At 43.3% G+C, this 21668-nt stretch overlaps 1 protein-coding gene across 1 annotated transcript in view; it reads right to left on the reverse strand.

The window, feature by feature from the left end:
• Nucleotides 1–5493: 5493 nt before the first annotated feature.
• FDXR (ferredoxin reductase) overlaps nt 5494–21668 on the reverse strand; it is a 77939-nt gene continuing 61764 nt past the window's right edge. Inside the window, exons 6-12 of the mRNA XM_089654920.1 lie at nt 20824–20925; nt 20594–20701; nt 13904–13988; nt 10859–11058; nt 9353–9524; nt 9095–9268; nt 5494–5838 (exon numbers count right to left, since the gene is read on the reverse strand). Of these exons, the coding sequence (XP_089511046.1) occupies nt 5708–5838; nt 9095–9268; nt 9353–9524; nt 10859–11058; nt 13904–13988; nt 20594–20701; nt 20824–20925 (972 nt within the window). The 3' untranslated portion in view covers nt 5494–5707. The remainder of the gene's footprint in view (nt 5839–9094; nt 9269–9352; nt 9525–10858; nt 11059–13903; nt 13989–20593; nt 20702–20823; nt 20926–21668) is intronic.

Below are 21668 nucleotides of genomic sequence, written 5' to 3' on the forward strand. Positions count from 1 at the left end.
CTTTGGGTAAGAAGAGCCTCTCGATCCTGGAGTCCATTACGTACCCCAGGAACAGCTTGGTCTGAGAGGGAGTCAATGAGGACCTTTCCCAATTGACGATCCACCCTAGGAATTCCAAGGTGAGGATCACTTTCTCCAGATCTCTCAGGACTTGCTACTGTGAGAACCCGTAGATCAGAGTTTATCAACCAGGGTTCCGGGGAACCCTAGGTTTCCTCCAGGAGGTTGCTAGAGGTTCCTGGAGCAATCAGCAATTTTTGCCTCTCTGGTAAGTTCCCACTGACACCATTTATCTTTTTAGAAATCTGTAAGGGGGTAATTCTTCCCAATGACTACAAAGTGTAAAGAGCATTCTTACCTCTGACTATCACACTAATGTATCATGAATTGTAGATATAGTCATCCTTAGCAGGGGTTCCCTGAGACCGGAAAGTTATGTCAAGGGTTTCTGGAGAGCCTTCCGCCTAACCTGGGATCTATGTCAGTGGGGATCCTTACTGGTGGGTTTGGAGCAAGAAAAAAAAAAAAAAAAGAAGAATGCTCCCTTTCTGTCTCCCTTTACTGACCCACTTCTTGGGAGGGTCCTTCCTAAGTTTTTTTTGTCTTACCCTTCTTCTTAGTTTTGACAGGGAAATTCTTTCCCTTTTCCGCGGACCTTGGTAACACCTGGTCCAACCCTGAGCCAAACAGCAAGGAACCCTCAAAAGGACAGACCGCAGAGCCAGGCTCTTGACGTGTGATTGCCGTCCAAGGCCTTAACCCACACCTCCCTCCGGGCTGAGTTGACGTCTTGACTATCTCTACTGCAGTGTCTGCTAAATAGGCAACTGCCTTGCTGACCACTTCCAGGTTTCTAACAACTCTTCCATTTTGGCTTCCCCCTTTTTATTGGAACCCCGAGAGACATGTTCAATAACTCTATGCATCCTGTCATCAGTATACCTAGCGATGCAAGTGGATGCCAAGGCTGGGGCCATAGTGGCTGCATTAGCCTCCCAGGCTCTACACAACAGTGTCTCAGACCCATGGTCCATCTGATCTTTGATGTTGCCCGAGTCCTCAAGGGACAGGTCCAACTTTTTAAAAATTTGTGACAGCGCGGTATCTAAATGTAGGGGTCTTGAAGAATTTCTGTTCCTCTTCTTCCCCAAAGGGGTAGTCTTTTCCAGGTCTTTAATTTTAAGACTTTCCTCTCGGGATCCTTCCATTCTCTCAAAACAATATCTTAGAGATTTTGGTGTATGGGTAGTACCCTAGTTTGCAGTTTCACCAACCCACTACACATCATATCCTGAGGTGAGGCTTGCATAGGCGGTTCCGGGATGCCCTCTGAGGTGTAAATAGCCCTTAGGAGCCCCTCCATATCATCCGCTGCAAAAATGTGTCTACCGGGTCTAGACTCCTCACTAGCTTGGCTATTACCTTCCAATTCTCCCCCCTGGTCCAGGGAGTTTTGGTCAGAAACCTCCACCTCCTCCAGGTCTTTCTCCTCAGGGACCTGAGAGGATGAGGAGCCCAAACCCCTGCACTGCTTCCCCACCCAAGTCCCTTCCAGCTAGGGGACGGAGTATCTATCTCTCTAGATGTCAGGGCAGTCCTGAAGGATTGTTTGCACCAACAAAATTCCTTCATAACTGCCAAGGTTTCTTTCCCTGATAACTTGTGGATACATTTGTAATAGAAGGGTCTGGTATAGTCTTGTGGAACTGTATCATTGCAATAACCACACAGTTTGGAGTGGGGCGGGGCTTTAGCCTTAGGGGTCTTGTGGGTGCTCTCTTGGGCTGTTCCACATGGCACTAGGGAAAAGAAAAACAAGGGGCCCATTTAAATGGTCCCCCACCCTAGGCACACCTGTAGGGGAGTGGGTAAGGACTTACAGCCTCTCCCCCACCAGCTGAGTCAGACTCCCCACCCGTGCCCTTCTCACTAGCTGCAGCCACTGCCTTCTCTTCCATCCTCACCCAACTGCGCACTGCTCAAGAAATGCTGGCCAGCGATCTCCATATCTGTGAGAGCCACCTTGCAGCCCGGTCCTCTCCTGGACAGACCTCCCAGCTGCCCCAGAAAAAAAAAGGACGCTAGTCCCAGGAATGCCAGGCACTCCGCCCCAATGCCTGGGGATTCCACTGCATTGGGAACCCCTGGAGATGGTAAGTGACCCCAGCTACAGCCTGCCCTCTCTGGCTCTGCTGTCCACCTCCCAAGGGGGACTTTCCAGGTCCAGGCCTTCGGTCAGAGGAAAATAAATGTTCTGCTGCAGGGAAACACAATAAAAAAAACTGAGGAGGGGAGGAAAGGGCGGGGAATTTAAACTGTTATTTTTTTATGGTGTTTCCTGTCAGGTGGAGCTAGTCATCTCTCAGGTGTGCTGTCCTGGAACATGACTAGAGAAATGTTCTTTTCTGGAAGGAAAACCTTTCCCTGAGATGATTTCTGAACTAGACCCAAGTGCAGAGAAGGCTGGAGAGCAGACAACCTATTATTTTCAGCTTTCTGGCAGCCCGAGTCTCCTTCCTGTCCTTCATTCCAGTGCTGCAGCTACCATAGGACTCTTGAGCATTCAACACTACTGGAATGGTTGGGTGCTTGTGTTCCCTGCCATATGGTTGCATCCTCCAACCCCGACGTCTCTGCTGAGCTCTGTAGTCAACAATTTTTGTTTTACCTTATAAGGATTGCTTTACCTTATTTAAGCAAGGATTGGGGACAGGTAGAAATAAAGTAAATTGCAAGTGGTAATTTGGACACTGGAACCTCTGGGAAGACGAAAGGCAAACTTTGTATTAAAGTAAATAAGCAGTTCATCTCGTCTTCAGCTTCCTCTAGTGTAGGCCAAGAGAAGCTGCTAAAGGAAAAGTTGATGTAAACAGATTGCTTTAAAATGGTAGTAAAGTCTAAGAAAAAAAAAAAAAAAAAATTCTAGTCCCCTTGCAAGTTTACATCATAATGTGCCAGTAAGAATCACATTCTAGCACATTATGAAAGACTTAACTGTAAAATGAAGCCCACCAGCAGCATGCTGTCACAGCTGACGGCTTCCATCTTCACCCATTCTACCTTCTGGTTTCACGGGCTCCGGCTGTTTAAATGGCCAAGCTGCAATGATGTCACTCCCATGCATGCGCACAGCACAAGACTCCAAATTAACAGCACATTCACTGTGCCCTCAATTCAGAGCACAGTGCACATGTGCCGGTGACGTCACCGACTGCGAAATATGTAAATATCTCCTTAATTGTGCACGCGAGGCATTAATTTTACCTACAGGTAAACTTTTATAAACGCTTACCTGTAGGTAAAAGCAAAGAAGTGGAGTCTGCTACCATTTTTAAGGATTAAGGTCTCAGTGTCTGAAACCTGTTTATCAGCAAATTCGGCAGCTCTTGCAATTTACTTTTTTAAAAGGGTGCATGAACAAGGAGGAATAAAGTGATGAAAATCATATATACTATGTAGTATAAGTAATGAGTATATTTTCAGCAGATTGCAGTATACAAAGATGTATGAAATGGTGCTTGGCTCAGCTGGCATTGCAGAAGGGCATAATATTGCTTCCATAGTAGCTATTGATTTATTCCTCTAAACATTAGGCACAGGTGAAAGAATTAAAAAATGACCTATTTGCAGCAACTCCTCCACCTTGGCCAACAAATTTCAATTAAAACTAGCCCATTATTTTTCTCAGAGTACACAAAATTCACAGTCATGATGCAGTAGAGGGATTGAGTGAAGACATTTTTATCAGAATAATGCTGCAGAAGATACTCCTTGATTGAGAAGAGACCATTCACATGACTCCAGACAAACCTCCAGCTGTAGTGTGAAGTGAAACATTTAGCAGTGGTATTAAAGAAAAAGAATAAAGGAGAAAAAAAAACAAAGTCCCATTAATTCATTTTTTAAAAATGCCCCATGACGCAAGTCCACTGTCAGTCAATTACCAATGCCCGAAAGCCACTGAACTGTCAAATGGGAAAAAAAAAAAAAGCGCCACCCACTGATACATACAAACCTGGTGACAGAAATGACATCATCAAGAGAGGCTTCACACCGTTGCTTATATTGATGACAACAGAGGACCAGAAGATGACATTCAGTGGGAGTCAAGTGAGGTGGTCTGTCCTCTCAGCTGGTAGCTTGTTTTTGCCTTGTCAACGGCTCTCAGATATTGTAATTGACATGGATCTGCAATTGCTGGATGTCATGATTGATGGTACTTTTAAATAAAGGACTTGTCATAAAGTGTGTTTATTTACCACTGACTTTTTCGTGAATGAGTAGGGATACTATGTACCCCATACTCATTCACATGGGGGTGGGGGGGGAGCAGGAACAGGAAGCCGCCCTTACTTTTAAATGGGATTTCCAGATTGCAATAAGCCCCCTGCCCACAGACCCCCACAACTGCTGGCCGGGGTGATGGGGAAGAGGCATTTGTCCTCATCAACATGGGGACAAAAAGTTTCCTCCTTCCATGTTGAGGAAACAAGTTTGACCTAAAAAGCCCCGATACGTTTTTTTTTTTTTTTTGTACATGATCCCTGCTGTTTACATTCACCTGCCAGTTGGGAATCCTTGGCTAACATGTGAATGTGCGAGGCGGCGATTAATCACTGGCTATTAGGACGCCAGCGTACAAGGACTCTAAAAACGAGAAGGAAAAACTGTCACATTCAGCAGTTATAGAACCAGTGCTAAACTGTCACTTTACATGGCAGTTGGAAGTTTGATCAGCTGTTCACACAGTAATTTCCATAGACTGTACACAGTGCAGAAGTTTCCTCAGCTGGTCAAATGTTCCTAGCCTTTAGTGTTAGGCTATTTTCTCTATTTTTGAATGATAACTCTTAAAGGTCAAACACTCTTATATTTATTTTCCTCTTAGGATCAAATGCCAAGGAATGTTACATTTGCTTGGTGAAAAGCAACAAAGAAGCCATTACCTACATATTACAAACAGTAAGGGTATTTGTTATGGTTGCACGAATGTTGAGACATTCTCAAAGCAAATTTTTATTAAATAGACCCATTGTTGTTCATTGGTTGTGTACAGTATATGTTATTTCAGTAGCATTAGAACAATGTTCTTCATTTAGACTGCAGTTCTTTGATAACAGCAGAAGGAAGTAGTCTGTGGCTTCTCTTTACCTACTATTACAATGGCTTATTTAATCCTTTATAATTGTGATATCATTTCTCTTATATAAACATGTAGGCATTAAAGTGGTCTTACCCTGGGTGGTCCATATATAAACTGTTCATGGTTGCTTCTCTTATTGATGTCCACCTGACTGCAGCTGGATACATATACAGGTTAATTTGGAATGCATCACAGACATCAGATTCCAGTGATTTCTCACCTTTCACTAAAGCCAGTCATAGATATTAGGTGACAGCCACTCCCAAGCCCCTCCAAATACAAGTAAATGCTCCCAGAGGCACATAGCGCGTAGAAAGTGCTTAGAAAGCAAACTGCATTACGTATCCAAATAAAGTAAAATTTTTTAATTGCATAACATTGATACAATGACAAATAATATGCAAAGATGAAAGGTATAGAAGGTATGAAATCTATTTACAAAAAAAAAAAAAAAAAATCATTGAGGTAATGTTGTTCTAAAGTCAATTCCTTTCCATAGTCATAAATCTTAAAAGCCAGTTATTATAAAAGCTTCCTCACTATAATAGTGATTCATTCCGCACGTCACCGACAAACTAACTGTAACATCTCCTCAGGGTCCAAGATCTTTTCTCGAGGTTTTCCTACTTCCATTCCACGGGTTTTCTCTACTGCATCTATCTTCTCCCAGTCAGAGAAAGACACAGGCTGGATCCCTACATGGAGAGAGACAGTTCCTACAAAGCTCTTTGTTTCATTTTGTAAAGAAGTAAAAGTTAAAAAAAGAGATAAAGCAATCAAGGGAGAAGTGTATAGCTTGGTATATTTTTATAGTAACTAAATTACATCAAGAAAATTCTGCTTATTAAAAATAAGTTAATTCTGTCCGTTTACCATCAACTCAAATGATTTTTTATGACTAAAGCCAACCTGTGTTCTGTCTATGAAGGGGAAATCAACAGTTCCACCTTAAATCCAACAACTGCACACCTTCCCTCCCTTCAATTTTTTTTCTGATGGGAGTTAGGTACAGTTAGCCCTGTGTAATTTCTAAATTGGGACCTGGAGATTACACAGGGCTGATTACCTCCATGTGACAGATGAGTGCCTGAGTAGCCAATTGCAGACACAAGAGCTGTCACATGGGAACAATGGGAATTACACGTTCCCCCATACCTAGAGGTACCAGGTATTTCTCTTTGCTCCAGGCAGTGCATTGAGCTGTAGTGTGGAGAAGGGAATGTATGTTGCTGCAGTGTGTCTGAACAATTAAAAATAAAAATCATTTCAACGCGGCAAAACATGAAATTTTGATCATGTTCTGTTTCTTTAAAAAAAATGGTGCAGGTATTGAGAAAACCATGTTGATCCTGCCAGAAGTTCAGTGAGCTTTTAACATCATGGGTGTTATGGAGATAAGGAAAAATGATACGTGACATGTAGTCCAGAAGAGAAAAACCAGACAGGGTTTATAACAATGCTTGGGAAATCAGTGCAGCAGAGGGCTCTGCATTGTTGGCTCAAATTGAAAGCTAGACACAAGCTAGAACCCCTGAAAGATTTGTTGCTGTCTTGGTCTCTGCTGGGGAGATTCACCCACACTAATTTCTCTGCTGTCACGGATACACAAAGTATTGGGACATCCCAAATTTTACAGTTGTCACAAGACAAGAGGTGACAGTAAACCTTCCAATGTTCTGGAAACCTTTGTTTCCCCTCACTTCCTGCTGCATCTCTACAGCAGGGTGTGAAGGATAATCTCTCCACAGGGACACAGACAACAAAAATTAAAAAAAAAAGTTATAATCCTATACCCACAGTTGAACCAAAGGAAGGCAAAAAAAACCCAGCAAAGCATGATCTAATTTGCTCCTGCAGGGGAAAAAAAATTAATTCCTGATCCCCCAAGAGGCAATTGGATATTCCCTGGATAAACTTTACCTATAAATGTTAGTATCCAGTTATATTCTGTGTATCCAAGAAAGAATCCAGGACTTTTTTAAAGCAATCCACTAAGCTGGCCAGAACCAACTCTTCACAGAGTCTATTCCACATTTTCACAGCTCTTACTGCGAAGAAAACTTTCCGGATTTGGAAATCAAATCTCTTTTCCTCCAGATGTAAAGAGTGCCCCCTTGTCCTCTCTGATGACCTCAGGGTGAATAACTCTACACCGAGTTCACTATATGAACCACTGATTTATTTATACATGGAGATCATATCACCCCTTAATCTCCTCTTCTCAAGAGAATTCAGTTCCTCTAATCTTTCCTCATAGCTGACCTCCACCATGCCTCTTATCAGTTTGGTTGCCATTCTCTGCACTTTCTCCAGTTCCCCAATGTTCTTTAAACAAGAGTAACCTCTTTTACTTTCCTATCTAAAACACTTTAATATGAACATGGGTAAAGCACAGATTCAGTAAAGTATGCCTGCTATGAGACCAACATGGAGGCTACAATTGCTCACCTCCTTCTGAAAATGCATTCTGTCTTGCTGTGTTTTACTTTAATAATTCCAGACAGAAAGTGAAGGGTAAAACGTGACAGGAGTTCTAACCATCCCCTCTAGCCAAGACTAAGATCTGATGCACACCAAAAAAGTTAAAATTTGCTTTAGAAACACTGGACAAAAATGCTAATGTTTTAGCGTTCTTTGCCGGCGTTTAGCAATGTTTAGCCTAGTGTGTAAGCAACGTTTAGTAGCTGCAGCATTAAGGATCAGGGCAACTGTTAAGGAGAGGGCCAGGAAAAAAAAGATTGCTGGCAATAACAAAAAAAAAAAAAAAAAGTGAAAAAAACAGCCCCACAAAGATAAAAAAAAAAAACAAAAACAAAAAAAAAAACAGCGTGCCCCCCAAATACATTCCAGACCCTGATCCAAGCAAAGGTAAGGGGAGGGGGAGGGCCCATGTTGATGAGGACAAGGGCCTCTTCCCCACAACCCTGGCTGGTGGTTGTGGGGCTCTGAGGGCAGGGGGCTTAGCGGAATCTGGAAGCCCCCTTTATCCCCCTACATGTTAATGAGTATGGCCTACTCATTCACCAAAAAGGTGTAAAAAGCAAATAAAAACACAACTAATTCTTGATAAGTCTTATATTGAAAAAACAAATAAATAAATGTAGATCCATCGTCAATCATGCCACCACTGCCGACCCGGAAAAACAACCTCCGGTCCCGACGAAGGCTCCCGCCGTTTCGCAGCTCAGCCGTTTGACACCTCTTAAATAACTACGAGCTATCCTAGTGACCTCATCGCCTTGTGACATCACCGACCCAGCATGCCCAGTCTCCTCAGTTACGTCACAAGGGGGCAGGGTCTTCCGGTCCATTTCCCCCCAGCCCCCCCACCTTTCCTGACCTGCTAGGCTGCATACTCGGAAAAAAGTCTGGTATGGATTTTGGAGGGGACCCCATGCAGTTTCCTTTTTTATATTTTGGTGTGGAGTTCCCCTTAAAATCCATTCCAGACCCAAAGGGACTGGTATGGATGAGGAGGAGACCCCCCACACTGTTTTTTTAACTTTTTTTTTTTTTACATTTAGCTGGGAACCCCGCTGACAGCTGACGACTCATCTGTTGTGAAGGACACCACGGCCGGCTTCCTGGCTTTCTCCTTAACCAATGAAAAAAAAAAAAAAAAAACTCTGCTAACTGCTATAAGCTTTTTTTCTGCCAAAATGCTGCTGCTGCTGGATGCACTGGCCCTGGGTTTTTTTACTGCTGGTAAACACTACTGCTACTAAAAGCATCTAAAAGTCTATGTGTGCATGTACACATAGGATAATATGGAGGGCCATTTGGAAGCAGTTTAAAAAAACCAAAAAAAACCCCCAAAAACCTGACGCCCCTAAAAGTGGCTGCAAAAATGTTCTGCACATGTGCAGGGGGCCTAAATAAATTTCGGGCAGACACAAGCAGAAATTGTGAGCCACCATCATAAGCATGGTGTATATTTTTTCCTCCACATACCTCTGAGAAGAAGCAGCTCACGGATTGCTGAGGCTCCAAATCGAGTCTCTGAACAATGTAAAGCACCTGATTTTAGGTCTTCCAACAAGGACTGCGCTGTGTCAAAACTGTCCGTCATTGTTGTAGCGATGACACCGGTCGGCCCTCTCTTCACCCAGCCGCTGCAGTAAAGTCCTGCAAATACAGACCATAAGACCAGGTGAAAGACGTGTTAATAAGGTACCATATGAGAAGTCATGATGCTTATAAAACACTAACCTGGAGCACCTTGCACTCTGCCCATGCTGTTTGGTATAATCCCATTCTTCTGGAGGAAAGGTACACTTGGTGAGATAGGAACACTTCTGTATCCAATGCTGCTGAGAATTAACCCACATGATATATCCTCTGTTTTACCTGTAGTAACAGCAACTGCATTCTCCCCATTACCCTAAGAAACACAAATCGAAAAAAGTTAAAAAGTGATACAATTATTTTTCTAAAGGAGCTGCTAAAAGCAGAACCTACATGCTCTTGCTGTTTTTATACATTTTCTTCATCGGAGTTTCCTCTTTACACTGCCGCCTAGGCAAGCTGACAAATTACAGGTATGTGGATTTCCTCTGTGCCTGCCAGGGTCCACAGAATCCCACAAGAGTCACCACTATGTGTGCAGTCCCATTTAGAACTACAACCTTAAAGTATAAGTTCACAAGGTAAATTAACAGTCTATCGCCACCCCCAACCTTCCCATACCCAGGCCCCCATTTTACTTACCTTTGTGGGTGATGAGCTGTCAGTGTCCATGCAGCCGGTGCAGTTGTCTGGGGATTTAGAGGCCCCACTCTTCTCCCTCTTCTTTCTGCAGCACTTCCAGGACAGATAAGATCAATTCTGTATGCCAGCACTAACCAATCAGAATTGCTCTGATCCATTCTGGAAGTGCTACAAGAAAGAAGGGAAGAACGACGGGGATTTTAAACCCCTGGACTGCTGTATGGGCATTGAGAACTCATCACTCATGGACGCAAGTACAGAAGGGACCAGGGGGTGTAGGGTATCATTTAATTTTTCCTTAAAAAGTGAACAAACCCTTTATGTGCAGGAGAGACGCAGCTTTGGCTCTTTGCAGTGTTGTGTGTGTGTGTGTGTCACTGGGAATGGCTGTATGCAAGATTATAGTCAAACAGGAGCGCACAAGAAGTGGGGGCGCCATATGGAAGCTCAAAGAAAAAATAAATAAATATAGCATATATGTTCTGCTATTATCAGCTCATTAAGCAACAGACAAAAAAAAAGTGACTCTCTTTCTATGGCTGTCTGTGTCTCTTGTGGGGGTAACACCCCCTGAATGGTGTTTGGACACCAGGACAGGGGAATGAGTTGAAGCAGCCAGCAATTAAAAGAAAAACTGACACAAGTAATAAGCACAGGCTTTAGTCTTTGTTCAAAGTAGTAGTTATATAGAATGTTTGTGCCACAGATTGTTGCGTTCCTGGGGTACGCTTGCACTTTGCTCACCAAATCTACATATACTTAGCGGCCTTGGATACAGACAATGCATGTCGAGGGCTCCTCAACTTCCCTGAACATATATAACCACTCAGATGTGTGTACAGCTGCAACGTTTGTCAGCCTGTCATTGATTTGGACAGGCTGCTGGCTATACAGCACAGAAATAAGCTGAATTCTGTCAGTGTATGACCCTCTGTGCCCATGTGAATGAGCCCCTGTACAACTTACAATAGTTTGAAGACCAGATTACATTAAAGTAGTAGTCCACACCTCAAGTTTTGTGACAGACAGCCTAATACCAGACACTTTTTTTCCATTTTCGCTAGGCAAAACAGCCACAGGACTCCGGAGGAAGCGCAGGCCCCATTCGCGATCACATTGGGATCTTTGGATAGCCTCTTTCTCTCCAGGATTCTCCAATACGGTCTTCATTAGCAGTTCTGTAAGTCGTTTTCTGGGCCGAGGAAGATCTAAGTTAGGTAAGTTTGACAAGTATAGAATGTTAGCAAGACACGAAGCAGCAGAGGTAATCAGGTAATTTTTATTAAAGCGGAGCTCCACCCAAAAGTGGAAGCTCCGCTTGTTTGCCCCCCCCCCCACTGCCATATTTGGCACCTTTTGTGAGGGAGTGGGTACCTGGTTTTGACAGGTACCCACTCCCACTGCCGGCTCAGTTCGCTGTGAAGTGAGCTGGAAGTTTGCCCCCCTCCTTCCTCCCGCAGTCTCCTGGGGACCTTCACAAAGCCCAGAAGTCTGCTGGACCAATTAGGATGTGCAACGCGACTCGCGCATGCGCAGTGGGGACCCAGCTGTGAAGCCACAAGCTGTCACAGACTGGTGCCCACAATTGAGATGCCGGCCCTGTGAAGAGAAGGAGAGAAGGGACAGGTGAGCACATCGCTGGACCTCAGGACAGGCAAGTGTGTGTTTATTAAAAGTGAGCAGCTACAGTTTTTGTAATTCATAGTTGTGCAGCGGTTTTACAAATGAAAATTTTTAAGGAAAGATGCACTTTAAAAAACAATTTCGCCTTTCAACAAAAAATATTAAATGCACATTTTTTGAAGGTAAAAAAATGTGCATTTATTATTTTTTGTTGTAGGAGCCTGTAAAGCATTGCACCAGCGATCAGCAGATCATTGATGCCATGCAGGACTCCTGCAGACCTGTCCGTGTATCTGCTTGCTTGACCTCGTACGGGCAAGCCGATACTGACAGGAATAATCAATGAACTACCACAACGCTCATAGAGCTGTGGTAGTTCATTGAGAACTACAAGCTGATAGCCGCTAAGAATGAATGAGTGATGAGGCCCGTCAAAACAGAGCGGGAGGGGTGGGGGAGCAGTGGTCGGTCATTTCGAAACATGTTACACCCTGAACATGTAACATGTTATGAAAAGTGAACTTATCCTTTAATGAATTTTAGTGAACACAATATAATACCAATTTTTCTTGTAAAATCTAGAAGACGATGTTACACAGAGTAGATAGATACCAAACATTTCACGCTTTAAAATTGTGCACGCTTGTGAAACGCTGACAAACTGCAGTACTTTAAAATTATCCATAGGTGACACTTTAAAAACATTTGCAGTGATACCTCACATGTGTAGTGCGATCACGGTTTACATATGCATGTGGGATGGGCGCATGCATTCATATTTGAGCGTGAGCACAGGGGGGCGGGGGCCTTCATATTTTTTTTTTACATTACTTTTTTTATATTTACACTGTTTCTTTAAAACTTTTTGTTTTTAACACTTATTTGCTGTCACAAGGAATGTAAACATCCCTTGTGACAGCAAAAGGCAATGACAAGTACTCTTTATGGAGAGATGGGGGATCTATTAGACCACCCCATCTCTCTTTTGCCCTCCAACGCAGCTTATTAGACACTGATCAGTCTGATCAGTTGCTTCACTGGCTGGTAACCACCGGTTTCTGATGTCAGACAGTGGGGAGGAACAAATTCAGTTCCTCTCACTGTGTGCCAGGAGCTGGATAATGCTAATCGCATCCTTACAAGGGCTCCCCATTCGTTTGGGAGAGCCCAGTAAAGGCGGCGGGAGGGAGGGTGGGAACAGTCACCTGTAAATGCAATCCAGCGGCTGCTTAACCAGTCAGATTACTTTTACATGAAAGAATCGCTGGCACTAAAAAAAACGATATCAGGATCATGGTTTGCAGCCTCAACCCTGATCCCAGTTTAACTGCTTACTTATGAGGCCGTATACAGCATATATGTAAGGCGGTAGGGAAGCAGGTAAAGTTCACTCTTGAGCAGCACATACCCATCTTTCCTTCACTGCACTAGTGTTTGGCTTAACTACCGCGAGCAAACAATTTATCAGGCACTTCTTGGTATGGAAGAGCATGTGACCTATTTCCCCTTTCTTATGTGACAGTGCTAGTGATTGGCCCAACACTGTCACACAAGGAAGGGAAGAGAGTTCTCAACCCTGTGTAAGCTCTGATTAAAGAGACCGAGTGTCTTGTCTTAAATTCTGGCAGCCGGTTGGAGAGGTGGGTTAGTGAATGAATGGTGAACATGTGTTGCTGAAGACGGAACATTAAAGCAAACCTGTCACTGCGTCCTGCATGAGATAAAGCAGGAGTTTGTACTTGGCATAAATACCCTTTCTCGGCATCCATTAAATTGACACAGGAATCCTTATTCATGGTTATTCATAACCATGGCCTATGCTACTACACACGTACACAGGGTACTGAAAGACGACTGACCAATCCCTAGGGGTTATTATCGCTCCCACAGCGGCCATTCCTTTGCTTAGCATGTGTACTTAGCAGGACAAGGTTCACCCTTTTCTTGTAAATGTCCTGAGCATCAATGGACAATAGAGAAAGTGCATATTTACTTTAAAAGTCACTTCAACCCCACAAACATTTGGAACTGGAATACAAAGGGCACATCCTCTATCTAATTAAAAAGCTTTAATTTTCATTTTAACTTTAGCCTACTGCATCTGCTTTTCCTGCCAGCTATATTCCTAGTTTCTGGTATCCTCACCCCCCAAAAAAGGCTCTAAATGTCAGTCCACAAAAACACAGTTACATATAAGCACTGGCCTCTGTGAGCCTCACGCAAATGGTGGAGCATGAGAGGGAGGCTGGATAGATCCAAACCATATGTACGAAGGTTACTTGATCTGGGTGGAAAGAAGGACGTGTAAACTGAGTGGACCTCTGTCTTTTGCATACTTTGGTGCTAGTAGCTTACAGAGCGATTTTAGTTATGGTGGGAAGAAGGAAACACAGGAAAAATAACCAGACCCAGTTGATCAATACTTCTTACCCTTTATAGAGTCTGTGAGATTCTGATAATCAGAAGGATCATTTACAGGGCGGGTACCCGGAAGATGGATCATCTCTCGCAACTCCTGAAAAAAAAGACAAGACAAAATCATAGAAGTTTTTAGTTTATTTACCGTTAAAGGATATTGATTGCAAACATTTACATGTCAAGTAGGAATATTAGACTGGTGTTGTTGGGTCATATGTGACCTTCTGCCAATTTAAAGATTTAAAGCTACAATAAACCTTTGATTTTTATAAAAATAATAAGCATGTAATACTTACCTCCTCTGTGTAATGGTTTTGCACAGAGCAGCCCCGATCCTCCTCTTCTCAGGTCCCCAGTGGAGCTCCTGAGACCTCCTCTTCGGTGAGTGTCCCCACAGCAAGCCACTTGCTATGGGGGCTGTCAAGGACTTGGGGCTGCAGGAGAACCATTGCCCAGAGAACTCTGTTTAAAAGTTATCCAGAATTAACTATCATTGTAACAAATGGCTTCCTATTTATAATGTATTCCTATGTGGGCGCCGGATTGCCTGGGGTGGGCATTGTCTATGAGAATGTGATTAGCCCTTATCTGATGGTTTTCTGTATAAATTCAGTGTGTTTCTCTAATAAAGCAGTTCTTCTTGTTTACTCCAAAAACTGGTGTCTAGTTCTTTGGGGTAGCTACTGCTATATTCACTTGCCTCGTGTTCCAGAGCCTGGGAAGCAGCTTCTTGGCAGAGACACCCAGTCAGGGTGTCAGGAGTCCGGCACTCAACCTTGCTTGCTCAGAGCTGCCCTGTCTGCATCTATTGACACAGACCAGGCGGCTTGGCCTCTACCTTTGCTCCCTTGTCACAGCACTTGATTGACAGCAGTGGAAGCCAATGACTCTCGCTGCTATCAGTCTGCCCAGTGAGGAGGGAGATTACGGGGAGAGCCACTGCTCTCGTGCACATCACTAGATCTGGGTCAGGCAAGGCAAGTATAAGGAGGTGGGGATCCTACAACACAGAAGGTTTTTTACTTTAATGCATAGAACGCATTAAAGGTAAAAAAAAACCTTAAGGCTTTAAAATCACTTTAAACTGGGAGGAGGCTTCGACTGATAAAGGCTGCACTGCCCCATGCAATTTTACAGCTCCATATCTCAAGTACAATACCTTGCAAAACATTTTTTTAAGTTTTGGCCACAATGGAGAAGAAATAGAACCTCTCTCGTGTTTTCATTTGTAGTCTGTATCCCAATTCATTTATTTGCAGTCTGTGTCCGAATTCTCTACCACTCAAGACAGGAAGTAATAAGAAAGCGCTCCAGTGGGGGATACGTGCTGCAAACATAGGTGGGGGGATGAACCCTCTGTCAAGTAATTATCACTAAATGTGTCCTTATCAGTAACAAATGCTCCCTTAATTTCATGTCCTGCTAAAAACACCCTGGATGCCTCCCCTGAGATGTGTACTGCATTACATTGTTTCTTGGCCTCTATGGCCAGGAAATCTTTGATCAGGGACCCGGAAGTGATATCATAACGTAGCGGAGGCTGGCACTTTGTGGAAGCATTCGGCAGCAGCGCTGTCGCCTGGATGCTTCCACCTGACAGGTGAACCTGCGGCTTGCCCACCGCAGGGCTGAAGGATAAAAAAAACTACAGGTCCCAGGCGATATAAATTCAACATCCCTGTATACACGTAAAGAAATGATGATTCATATATTCATTATTTTTTACTTATATATTCATTCTTATAATTCATCACCATTCAATGGAAAAATTGCAAAAAACAACCTGAATTTAAAAGTGGAGCACAGTACCTGGCAGTGAAAGGGTTATTGACCCATTTCACTGGCATGAAAGGTTTAAAATTGCAAATATAATAACCTTAACCACCAAAATGGTACAATCTTCTTGGAATTAAGTGTGGCTCTTAGAAGATATAGCAGGGGCCATAAGATATCTTGTACTCCATTCAGCCCACTGTTTTATTTTGGTTAGACATGCTTAATAAAGAGGTAGTAAGCTCATCTTTGCATTTAGTAGCCAAGGGCTATCACAGCTGAGCCATCACTAGGGTTGTGCACAGCACAAGCTCTGAATGATAAGTAGCCTAGACATAACCACATAATTTAGAGCACACTGCTCCTATAAAAGCTGAAGTCCTTGTGTACGAGGTCTTAGAAGGAGATGAATGTGTAAAATAATGTGTTGCAAATGTCATCTAACCAGGGACATTTGTGGGATGTTTAAGTGAATGCAACTATTTGAAATTTACAACCTCCATCTACCTCTTCTGACACTGCAGCAACCATGGAGAGGCAGCATTTAACAATATGTTCAGAATAATGCATATCTGCTGGTAAAAAAATCAATCACATAAGTACTTAACTTATATAAAACAATTAGCATAAGGAACAAAGTAAGAAGTGCAGTAATCTTTGGATTCTAGATTGTGATTGGTTGGTAAGGGTACTGTACTTAACATTTAAGCTCCACACACACCTTACAATCTGACTATACAGTCTCCCAACAACTAAGTAGTGCAAAGGCCTGCTTCATAGGATATAGACAGATTGGATATAGCTTAGTGTCTATAGTTTTGGCAAATCAAAGGTTGATTGAACAAAAGATTGTACAGCAGCATTTTAACAAGTATGGGGAGCTTTAGCTTGCTCCTCTTTGTAGGTTTTACTACTTAAGCCTGAGAGTCTTTTAAAGCTGGACTCCAGGAATTAGAAAAACTATACCATTACAATGGGATCTCCCCGTACTGTAAGGGTTAAATGCTCGTTTCATTGTAGCGATAAGGTGTAATACTAAAAGTGATTGTAAATTTAGACTTTTTTTTTTTTTTTGTAACAAACATGTCATACTTACCTGCTCCGTGTCTGGTTTTGCACAGACCAGCCCCGATCCTCCTCTTCTCTGGTCCTCTGCTGGCGCCCCTGACCCCTCTCCCTCCTGCCAACTGCCCCCATATCAAGCAGCTTCTGCTCTGTGTGTCCAATCACACACATAAGCAGCACAGCCCCGTTTCACACTGCCTCACTGGCTGTGACTGACAGTAGCGGGAGCCAATGGCTCTTACTTCTATCTTAGCCAATGAGGAGGGAGAGACCTGTGAGAGCGGAGGCTTGCGCGCACATTGCTGGATCAACATGGGACTCAGGTTAGTATAAGGTGGAGCTGAGGAGACTGCTGCACACAGTGTTTTTTTGTCCTTTATGCATATAATGCATGAAGGTAAACAACCTTGAGCCTTTACAACCACTTTAAAGAAAGCTTTTTGGCTGTGTCATGTTTCACATGACTGTCACACTGACTGTCATATGCCTTTAAGAGTTTTCTATATTTTGTTTCTGCTCCTCCCTTTCCTTTGGTTTAGTTAATGTTGCATAGATAGCCCTCCCCCTTTCCCAGAAATGCTTTGCAGCAAGCCTCATGGCATGGAGCAGAAACAGTATGTTCTTTTGACCTATCGAATGTTCATTGTTGTAAGATTCTCTCAGTTTATGGCATAAACTTCACAAGATCTACAAGATGTCATTCTCATTGAGTCACTGACTGTGGTATCCAACTGAGGTTGAAGTTATCGTTATCTCATCACAACTGTAAGTTACAGAGATCACACTATCAATGCTTAGATTGGAGAGACAGAACAGGCTGTACTTCTCCTGTGGATCACATAAGTGCAGTTCATTCTGCACTCCTGTGACCTGTTTTCAGCCAACAGCGGGGTTTAGCTGATGTCACAGAGCTGGTCCAGGCTCTGAAAAGATCTTGACCATATAGTTGGAATCCACCCAAAAGCCTGGACCGACGGGCTGCCTCAGCCTCTCAGCTGCACTGCTGGGAGACTGAGCCAGCCGCTCCCTCCCCTCCTCAGCCCTGGAAGGGCAGAGCAGAGGACTAATATTCAGAGCAGAGGGGAGAACTGAGTGATCAGCAGTGTTTGATCACTCAGTTCTCGGTGTCGAGTCAGCAGGAGACAGATGAATCATATTGATGCTGCACCCACCTAGGTGAGAATAATATTTTTTTTTTGGGGGGGGGGGGGTTGTTTTTTTTTTTTTTTTCAATAAACCCCATAATTCTCTTAACTTTTCTCTTGGTCCGGCAGACTCTAGTGCTGTTCTTTTATGCTCAAAGCTTCGGGCGGTCCTTCAGCGGCATCATGTACAGTGCAAGGCTATTAACATGCAGTTGAGGCAAGCATGCAACTGGGGCCTGAAGTACCTTAGAGGAGGCTTCATGGGATGGGTCCCAAAGCTGGAGGGACTCTGCTGATGAGAGTTCCGGAGTGGTAGTGGTGGTGGAGGTGGGGGGTGAAATTCCATTGCAAGGACTGACTTGTCTAATTTCAGTGCAGGAGGGGGAAAGATAGGGAGTTGTATTTTAAATGTAATAAAAAACACACTCCAAGCACCTATGAGTAATTTGTGTTCACACTAACACATTATAAAACCTCTAGCCTCATGCCCTAGTGCAAAAATGTAAGAATATAGCTCCATGTTTGAACATAAATGGTCTAGCAGTCAGGTATTGAACATTGCAAAATCAAGATATTTTTTCCCCCCTCTCCTCTCACAGCCGATACCTTTATGGTTGGATTGTGCATTCATGTCTGAATATCCATGTAGGTGTACTTAAATTACATTTACTGTAAAAGCATCTATACAAAAACACCTATGAAATTGTAGATCATTGTGTATTAAAATACACTGCCCAGATTACACTAGAACAGTGGTCGGCAAGCCGCGGCTCGCGAGCCACATGCGGCTCTTTACAAACTTAAATGCGGCTCTTCTGTGTGCCGGGCGCCCGCTCCCCTCCCTCCTCTCGGGCGGCCGCCCGCTCCCCTCCCTCCTCTCGGGCGGCCGCCCCCCTCCCTCCTCTTGGGCGGCCGCCCCAAAAGTCAGGACTCTGCAGCTGTCAGGATGTAGGCGGGGCAGCCAGGATGTAGGCGGGGCAGCGTGACGAACTCCTCTCCTCTCACAGTCCGCCCTGAAGACCAGAACGGCGCGGGAACACGGCGAGAGGAACGCGCGGAGCAAAGGTAAGTGAATTGACACAGGGGGGACTTACTATATGGGGGTTGAATTACTATATGGGGGATGAATTACTATATGGGGGTTGAATTACTATATGGGGGATGAATTACTATGGGGGATGAATTACTATGGGGGATGAATTACTATATGGGGAATGAATTACTATGGGGGATGAATTGCTATATGGGGGATGAATTACTATATGGGGGAGGAATTACTATGGGGGATGAATTACTATGGGGGGATGAATTACTATGGGGGGATGAATTACTATAGGGGGGATGAATTACTATAGGGGGGATGAATTACTATGGGGGATGAATTACTATGGGGGATGAATTACTATATAGGGGATGAATTACTATGGGGGATGAATTACTATGGGGGATGAATTAATATGGGGAATGAATTAATATGGGGAATGAATTACTATATGGGGGATGAATTACTATATGGGGGATGAATTACTATATGGGGGATGAATTACTATATGGGGGATGAATTACTATGGGGGATGAATTACTATAGGGGGGATGAATTACTATATGGTGGATGAATTACTATATGGGGGATGAATTACTATATGGGGGATGAATTACTATATGGGGGATGAATTACTATATGGGGGATGAATTACTATATGGGGGATGAATTACTATGGGGGATGAATTACTATAGGGGGGATGAATTACTATATGGTGGATGAATTACTATATGGGGGATGAATTACTATATGGGGGATGAATTACTATGGGGGATGAATTACTATGGGGGATGAATTACTATGGTGGATGAATTACTATGGGGGATGAATTACTATATGGGAGATGTATTTTCAGTTTTAAAAATGTGGCTCTCAAAATAAAATTTCAATCGTGGTTTTGGCGAGATTTGGCTCAGTTGAAAAAAAAGGTTGCCCACCACTGCACTAGAACATTAACACATTAGTGAAAACACTTTTCCTGTGTGGTTTATATACAGCACAATGACACCGTAATGCCCCTTTCACACTGGCGATCCGATCAGGTTTGCCTGTCAATTTACATCTGCCTAAACCCAACCCAATCTGCTAAAAAACAAAAAAAGGGAGGGGATCTTCCTCCCTTCCATCTAGGCAGATCCGATTGGATCGGAGGGCAGGCAGACGTAAACGGATAACCGGCCTGGGTCTGCTCTGTATATACTGAGAGGACACAGACCAATCATCTGCCCACTTTGATCTGCTCAGAGGACAAATCCACTGCTGAGCAAATTGGATTCTACTAACAGTGTAAGGAATATCAGAAGCTAATACACACATCCTGTTGCACATAAGTATATCTGCATATCAGCACTGCCATTGCTAATTCATAAGCCTCTAGATTTCAAATCAGTACCTGCCCACTCTTTTCGGGATTGACATTGCCTCACTTCCCAAAACGCTTCCACTGTGAGCTGCAGTGTCTGGCAGGGGGGTGTGTGAGATGCCAATGAAGAAGGAATTATATTTTTTATTTACTTTATGGGGTTGTACATCACAAAGTAACTGCATTTGGTTCTTGTTTAGACTGTCATACAGGAGCCTTTAGTTGTACTTTAAATTATTGGTTTATAACTAAAGACATTCTGCTCTGTAGCAAAGCTTCAAATGTCAAAACAGTGACAATTTTGGAAATGTACCTTAATGGTAAATGCCACCTGCAGAGGTCCACGACGACCAACAAGCCAAACCTTCTTGATACGACTGTTAGAAAGGCCTTTAAGGGCAGTCTGCGTAATATCGGTCTTCTATTTAAAAAAAAAAAAAAAACCCCACAAATAAATGAGAAGCCAGAGGTGAGACCAGTCACATAGCTGCAGTAAAAAAAAACAAAAAAAAACTCAAGAGCAGCTATTAGGGCATCACTTACCTTTAACAGATCTAATGGTGACAGCAAGATTCTTGCAATGTCAAGTGCAACATTCCCATGTCCAAGGATGACTGCTGTTTCCGTGCTAAAATCTGGTGATAACTATGACACAAAAAGGGCACTTACAAATGGAAATTCTGGTACCTTCAATGGTAAATGCAATGTAGAATTTCAAATGATCTTTCATCAAATGAGCTAGGACTTTTAAGAAGAGTTCCAGGCATCGGCATGTTATACATAGTTGCATTAGTTCAGATTTGACCAATGTAATCATGCATATACCATACAAGGACAATCCCCCTGGAAGCTGGAAATAACTAGTAAATACCGCCACTTCAGTGATCTCCAATTGCTTCCGGGTCCAGTCAGAAAACACATTGCTTTTATTCAGAAAATGCAAAGCATTCTGAGCAGCCAACCTCCTGTATTCACAATGCATCAGGCCAGCTTCTCAGCACGGAACCCAGAAGCAAATGGAGATCAGTGAAGTAGCAATGTCTACTACTGTGATTTCCAACTTCAAGGGGCATCAGAAAGATACGGGATCTACAAAGTTACACTATTCCAAGCTGGACCATTGTAACTATGTAAAAATTTTCCAATTCATCTTTAAGTAAAAATTGTATTGGACAAAAGGTAGGCCTTGGCATTCATCCACCCCTCTTGCCTAATCACAGAATACTTTGCATTATTTTCACAGAATACTATGTATTCTGTGTATACAAACAGTTTTAAGAATGGAGGAATTGGGAAAGCACTGTGTTGCCTACCTAAAGGTTCCTCTGTTTACTGCGATCCTAACGCTATATTTTTGAGAGTCTCCAAGATAGAGCACATACAGTGCA

The sequence above is a fragment of the Staurois parvus genome, unplaced genomic scaffold (assembly GCF_062004578.1).
Source record: "Staurois parvus isolate SC_StPar_1 unplaced genomic scaffold, SC_StPar_1.0 ptg000813l, whole genome shotgun sequence".
NCBI lineage: Eukaryota > Metazoa > Chordata > Amphibia > Anura > Ranidae > Staurois > Staurois parvus.